This window comes from Cherax quadricarinatus, chromosome 5, assembly GCF_038502225.1.
Source record: "Cherax quadricarinatus isolate ZL_2023a chromosome 5, ASM3850222v1, whole genome shotgun sequence".
NCBI classification, from domain to species: domain Eukaryota; kingdom Metazoa; phylum Arthropoda; class Malacostraca; order Decapoda; family Parastacidae; genus Cherax; species Cherax quadricarinatus.
In genome coordinates, this window is record NC_091296.1 from 7,111,801 (window position 1) to 7,119,300 (window position 7,500).

General features: G+C 47.5%; 1 protein-coding gene across 3 annotated transcripts in view; it reads right to left on the minus strand.

Moving 5' to 3' along the window:
• The window catches only part of LOC128684973 (beta-1,4-glucuronyltransferase 1), a 28,326-nt gene that overhangs the window by 4,917 nt on the left and 15,909 nt on the right, over window positions 1-7,500 (minus strand). For all 3 annotated transcript variants that reach the window (XM_070099651.1, XM_070099650.1, XM_070099643.1), the window contains one exon: window positions 7,170-7,369. In XM_070099651.1, the coding sequence (XP_069955752.1) occupies window positions 7,170-7,369 (200 nt within the window). The remainder of the gene's footprint in view (window positions 1-7,169; window positions 7,370-7,500) is intronic.

Genomic DNA, 7,500 nt, shown 5'->3' on the forward strand with positions numbered 1-7,500 from the left:
TCGGGTCAGATTTGGCTTTCGCTGCTATGTCATTTTCATATTGTCTTTGGGCCTCCCTTCTTATCTGTGCATATTCGTTTCTGGCTCTACGACTGTTCTCCTTATTCTCCTGGGTCCTTTGCCTTCTACATTTCTTCCATTCCCTAGCACACTTGGTTTTTGCCTCCCTGCACCTTTGGGTAAACCATGGGCTCATCCTGGCTTTTTCATTACTCCTGTTACCCTTGGGTACAAACCTCTCCTCAGCCTCCTTGCATTTTGTTGCTACATATTCCATCATCTCATTAACTGGCTTCCCTGCCAGTTCTCTGTCCCACTGAACCCCGTTCAGGTAGTTCCTCATTCCTGTGTAGTCCCCTTTCTTGTAGTTTGGCTTCATTCGTCCTGGCCTTCCTGCTTCTCCCTCCACTTGTAGCTCTACTGTGTATTCGAAGCTTAAAACCACATGGTCACTGGCCCCAAGGGGTCTTTCATATGTGATGTCCTCGATATCTGCACTACTGAAGGTGAATACTAAGTCCAGCCTTGCTGGTTCATCCTCTCCTCTCTCTCTTGTAGTGTCCCTTACGTGTTGGTACATGAAGTTCTCCAGTACCACCTCCATCATCTTAGCCCTCCATGTATCTTGGCCCCCATGTGGGTCCAAGTTCTCCCAATCGATCTCCTTGTGGTTAAAGTCACCCATGATCAGGAGCTTTGCCCTGCATGCATGAGCTCTTCTGGCCACTCTAGCCAGTGTGTCAACCATCGCTCTATTGCTCTCGTCGTACTCTTGCCTTGGCCTCCTGCTGTTCTGTGGTGGGTTATACATCACTGCTATTACCACCTTGGGACCTCCAGAGTGAAGTGTTCCCACTATGTAATCACTTTCTTCTCCGCTATCTCCTCTCTCCAGCTCATCAAAATTCCAGCGATTTTTGATCAGCAATGCCACTCCTCCACCCCCCCTGTTCCCTCTGTCTTTCCTCAGGATTTGGTATCCCGTTGGAAAGATGGCATCTGTTATCATACCTGTAAGCTTGGTTTCTGTGAGAGCTATGATGTCCGGTGATGCTTCTTTGACTCTTTCGTGCCACTCCTCCCACTTATTTGTTATTCCATCAGCGTTTGTGTACCATACCTTCAGTTTCCTTTCCAACACTGTGGTTTGGGGGGCCTGTGAGGGTGGGAGACCTGGTGGCATACTGTGGGATTCTATAGCTCGGTGTTGGGTGGAGGCTGTGGGTATGGATCGTAGTGTGTGTTGGGATGGTGTGATAGGTTGTATGGTTCTGAGAGTAGTTGTGTGTGTGCTTGCCCTTGCTGTTCTGTCCTGCTCTGACTGACCTCTGCTGGTTCCCTCCTTGTCTCTTTTCCTAGCTCCTTTCGCTTTTTTGTCCTCTCCCTCAGCTGCTGTCGTTCTGATTTTGTTCTGTCTCTGTGTGTGTGTGTATGTGTGTGTGTATGTGTGTGTGTGTGTGTGTGTGTGTGTGTGTGTGTGTGTGTGTGTGTGTGTGTGTGTGTGTATGTGTGTGTGTGTGTACTCCCCTAATTGTACTCACCTAATTGTGGTTGCAGGGGTCGAGACTCAGCTCCTGGCCTCGCCTCTTCACTGATCGCTACTGGATCCTCTCTCTCTCTGCTTCCTGAGCTTTGTCATACCTCTTCTTAAAACTATGTATGGTTCCTGCCTCCACTACTTCACTTGCTAGGCTATTCCACCTGCTGACAACTCTATGACTGAAGAAATACTTCCTAACGTCCCTGTGACTCGTCTGAGTCTTCAGCTTCCAGTTGTGACCCCTTGTCCCTGTGTCCCCTCTCTGGAACATCCTATCTCTGTCCACCTTGTCTATTCCTCGCAGTATCTTGTATGTCGTTATCATGTCTCCTCTGACCCTTCTGTCCTCCAGTGTCGTCAGTCCGATTTCCCTTAACCTTTCCTCGTACGACATTCCCTTGAGCTCTGGGACTAGCCTTGTTGCAAACCTTTGTACTTTCTCTAACTTCTTGACGTGTTTGACCAGGTGTGGGTTCCAGACTGGTGCTGCATACTCCAGTATGGGCCTAACATACACAGTGTACAGTGTCTTGAACGATTCCTTATTAAGGTATCGGAACGCTATTCTCAGGTTTGCCAGGCGCCCGTATGCTGCAGCGGTTATTTGGTTGATGTGTGCCTCCGGTGATGTGCTCGGTGTTATGGTCACCCCAAGGTCTTTCTCCCTGAGTGAGGTCTGTAGTCTTTGTCCACCTAGCCTATACTCTGTCTGCGGTCTTCTTTGCCCCTCCCCAATCTTCATGACTTTGCATTTGGCTGGATTGAATTCGAGAAGCCAGTTGCTGGACCACATGTCCAGCCTGTCCAGGTCTCTTTGCAGTCCTGCCTCATCCTCGTCCGATTTAATTCTTCTCATCAACTTCACGTCATCTGCGAACAGGGACACCTCAGAGTCTATTCCTTCCATCATGTCGTTCACATATATCAAAAATAGCACTGGTCCTAGAACTGACCCCTGTGGGACCCCGCTCGTAACAGGCGCCCACTGTGATACCTCTTCACATACCATGACTCGTTGCTGCCTCTCTGTCAGGTATTCCCTTATCCATTGCAGTGCCCTCCCTTTTACGTGCGCCTGATCCTCCAGCTTCTGCACTAATCTCTTGTGGGAAACTGTGTCAAAGGCCTTCCTGCAGTCTAGGAAAACGCAATCTACCCACCCCTCTCTCTCGTGTCTTACTTCTGTTACCTTGTCATAAAACTCCAGGAGGTTTGTGATACAAGATTTGCCTTCCATGAACCCATGCTGGTTTTCATTTATAATCTTGTTCCTTTCCAGGTGTTCGACCACTCTCCTCCTGATAATCTTCTCCATGACTTTGCACACAATACATGTCAGAGACACAGGTCTGTAGTTTAGTGCCTCGTTTTTGTTTCCTTTCTTAAATATGGGGAATACATTAGCTGTCTTCCATTTCTCAGGTAGTTGCCCAGTTTCAAGGGATGTGTTGAAGATTGTGGTTAGAGGCATGCACAGCATCTCTGCTCCTTCTCTAAGGACCCATGGGGAGATATTGTCCGGTCCCATCGCCTTTGAGGTGTCAAGGTCACTTAAGAGCTTCTTCACCTCCTCCTCAGTTGTTTGTATGTCATCCAACACTTGTTGGTATATTCCCTCTTGATGTTCCCTTCTGTGCTGTCTTCCCACAGCCCTTCCTGTCTCTACTGTAAAAACTTCCTTAAATCTCCTGTTCAGCTCCTCACATACCTCCTGATCATTTCTTGTGAGTTCTCCACCTTCTGTCCTTAATCTGATCACCTGGTCTTTGACTGTTGTCTTCCTCCTGATGTGGCTATACAACAGTTTCGGGTCAGTCTTGATTCTCGATGCTATGTCATTTTCATACTGTCGCTGGGCCTCCCTCCTTACCTGTGCGTACTCATTCCTGGCTCTGCGACTGATCTCCCTATTTTCGTGTGTTCTCTGCCTTCTGTACTTTTTCCATTCTCTATTGCACTTTGTTTTTGCCTCCTTACACCGTCGGGTAAACCAGGGGCTCGTTCTGGTCTTCCCGTTGTTACTGTTGCCCTTGGGAATAAACCTTTCCACTGCCTCCTTGCATTTTATTGTTACATATTCCATCATTTCATTTACTGGCTTTCCTGCCAGTTCTCTGTCCCACTGGACCTCCCGCAGGAAGTTCTTCAACCCTATGTAGTCCCCTCTTTTATAGTCAGGCTTTTCCCATTCAACTCCTGTTATTCTCTCCACTTGAAGCTCTACTATGTATTCAAAGCACAGAACCACGTGGTCGCTAGCTCCTAGGGGACTCTCATACTTGATGTCCTCAATATCTGAGCTGCCCAGGGTGAACACAAGGTCCAATCTTGCTGATTCATCCTCCCCTCTCACTCTGGTAGTGTCCTTAACATGTTGGTGCATGAGGTTTTCCAGCACCACGTCCAACATCCTGGCTCTCCATGTTTCGGGACCCCCATGTGGCTCCAGGTTTTCCCAGTCAATCTCCCTGTGGTTGAAATCCCCCATAACCAGCAACTTTGCTCTGCTGGAGTGAGCTCTTCTTGCCACCTCAGCAAGTGTGTCCACCATTGCTCTGTTGCTCTCTTCATATTCCTCTCTTGGCCTCCTGCAGTTCTGTGGTGGATTGTACATCACTGCAATGACCACTTTGTGTTCCCCAGACTGAAGTGTACCTGCTATGTAGTCTCTTTCTCCCATCTCATCTATTCCTTCCATTTTCTCGAATTTCCATCTGTTTTTTTACGAGCAGAGCAACCCCACCTCCCCCCCTGCCCCTTCTATCTTTCCTCATGATCTGGTATCCTGGTGGGAAGATTGCATCTGTTATTGTCTCCATGAGTTTTGTTTCTGTAACTGCTATGATGTCTAGGAACTTCTCATTGATTCTTTCTTGCCATTCCTAATGTTTATTCGTTAATTCATCTGCATTTGTGTACCAAACCTTCAACTTCTGTTCTAATACTGTAACTGTGGTGTGGGGGGTGGAAACAGAGGGATCTGTGTGTGATGGTTGGTTTGGATTGTTCAGTTGCCTTGGGGTGTCGTGGCTGGAGTCCTTCTGCAGGTGTTTCTGTTCTGGGGGGTGCGCTTGTCCTTCCATTTGATCCTGGGTTATTCTGCTCTCCTTTTTCATTTCCTCCCATTTCTCCTTTCGTTTTTGAACTCTCTCTTTCATTGTCTTCCTTTCGTCCTGTGTTCTGTCTCGATCGAGGTACACACTCCGGAACTCCTGCTTGCCTCTCAGCCGTGCTTTCTCCTGCAGGATCATGGTTCGGGTTGATTCTGCCTTGAAAATTACTTTGAGAGGCTGATTCCTTTTCTTTGTGAACCACCCAATTATCCGAAAATTTGCCACCTGGGTCATGTCCCCCTCGCCTATCACCTTCATGATATCTTCAATCGCTTTTTTCTCCTCCTGCTTTTTTTCATCATAAGTTTCCCCTTTAGCTTCGTCTAGCCCATAGACAAACACGGATCTTTCCCTTTCCACCTCCCACTGTGACTCCCATTGCATGCTCTGATGTGTTTTAGTTCCTTCCCGTGGAGTGTTCCTTCCTTCAGTCCCTTCCCTAGTTATGGCCCTTATGCTTCTTGGTTTATCCTTTCTGCTCACCTGCTCCTGGCCCCCACAGATATCTGGTAAGGTCCTTGCACATGTCCTAGTTCCTTCGATGTCTTCCAACCTCTCATTCTGTCCTAGTGTGCTCCCTGTCTTTGTTTTGGCCCCATGTGGGTTTGACAGGACCTCTGCATACAGTTTAGTTTCCATGCTTCCTTCAGACCTGTTGTCTGTGTTTGATGTAGCCATTGCCGATGCTACTTCTGTAATATCTTTGTCTCTGTGCTGTTTCAGATGTCTCAGCTCCTCTTCTAATCTCTCTATCTTGATTTCTGCTGCTGTGGCCTGTTGCTTCCACCTTCTGCATTCTGCTGCTAACCTCTCTTCCATCTTCCTTTCCAGCTCATCTAGTCTCCTTCCCCAGTCTTCCTCCCTTTTTTTGAGCTCTACCTCCCATTCCTCCCTCCCAGATTCGTCCTTGGAACCCCTTGTCCTCATCCTGGTTAGGGGGAGGGGAATAGATGGTTAGGAGATGGGATGGATGGTTGTGGGGGAGGGGGAGGATGGTTATTGGAGGGGTAGAGATAGTTGGGGGAGAGGGTTAGATGGTTTGGGGGAGAGAGGGGATGGATGGTTATGGGGGAGGGGGAGGATGGTTATTGGAGGGAGGGAGGTAGTTGGGGGGTTAGACGGTTTGGGGAGGGGTTAGGTGGTTAGGGGGAGGGGTAGGTGGCTAAGGTGAGGTGGTTAGGGAAGGGGGAGAGGTGGTTAGGGGAGGGGGGTATGTGTTTGTGTCAAGTGTTTGTCAAGTGGTGGAGGGTGTGTGGGGGTGTGTGTGTGTGTGTATGTGCGTGTGTGTGTGCGTGTGTGTGTGTGGTGTGTGTGTGTGTGGTGTGTGTGTGTGTGGTGTGTGTGTGTGGTGTGTGTGGTGTGTGTGTGTGTGGTGTGTGTGTGTGTGGGGTATGTGTGGTGTGTGTGTGTGTGGTGTGTGTGTGTGTGGTGTGTGTGTGTGTGTGGTGTGTGTGTGTGTGTGTGTGTGTGTGTGTGTGGGTGTGTGTGTGTGTGTGTGTTGGGGTGTGTGTGTGTGTGTACTCGCCTAGTTGTGGTTGCGGGGATCAAGTCACAGCTCCTGACCCCGCCTCTTCAACTGGCCGCTACTCAGTCACTCTTCCCGCTCCATGAGCTTTATCATACCTCTTCTTAAAGCTATGTATGGATCCTGCCTCCATTACATCACTACCAAGGCTATTCCACTTCCTGACAGCTCTGTGACTGAAGAAATACTTCCTTACATCCCTGTGGTTCATCTGAGTCTTCAACTTCCAACTGTGACTCCTTGTTGCTGTGTCCCATCTCTGGAACATCCTGTACTCACCTAGTTGAGGTTGCAGGGGTCGAGTCCAAGCTCCTGGCCCCGCCTCTTCACTGGTCGCTACTAGGTCACTCTCCCTGAACTGTGAGCTTTATCATACATCTGCTTAATTAAAGCTATGTATGGATCCCGCCTTCACTACATCGCTTCCCAAACTATTCCACTTCCTGACTACTCTGTGACTGAAAAAATACTTCCTAACTGTGTGTGTGTGTGTGTGTGTGTGTGTTTGTGTGTGTGCTCACGTACTTTCACACGTCTCTTTGCGTCATCAGGAGCTATGCAATGTTGCAAGAATAGCAAAAGAAGAAAATAGGGGTAGTTTTCTCAGAGTAAAGTAGCATGGTAACACCAGCCAACATCTCTCTGATATGAGAGGCACCGGCCTATTTGCAGTGATACTCCCACATACTTCACCTCCACATATTTTTACATAATCTGTAAATCTGTCTTAATTGTTGGTAAGTCTTGTCTGAGAAACGTAATGAGAGAGTTCACACACGTATAATATGATCTCACCCTGACTTGTGGTACATTATGACAATGTTTTCACACATACAATAAGATCTTACTCTGGCTTGTGGGACATCATAACAGAGTTTACACACACACACACAACAAGATCTTACTCGACATCATAACAAAGTTTACACACACACAAGATCTTACTCTGGCTTGTGGGACACTTTGGCAAGGTTTACACATCAAATCTTACTTTGGCTTGTGGTACATTATGACAACGTTTACACACGTATGTGTGGAACGGTATCGCCTTTTTTCTTCTCAGTAAGTACAATAGTTGAGTCTTGGTGTCTGGGGGCGTGATCTCTTCTTTCACTTCAAATATTGAGAGAACATACACCCGAGGCTTCGTACTGGACGAAGAATCTGAACGTCTCAGCATTTTGAAAAATTCTGCAATATAGTAAATTCGGATAAAATAAAGCACCTCTTTAATCGTGATGTTTTGCTATGATTACCATGATTTATTTTCTATAAAATTTGTAATTAACCTGTTTACTGAATTTTGGACTTACTTTTTTTAA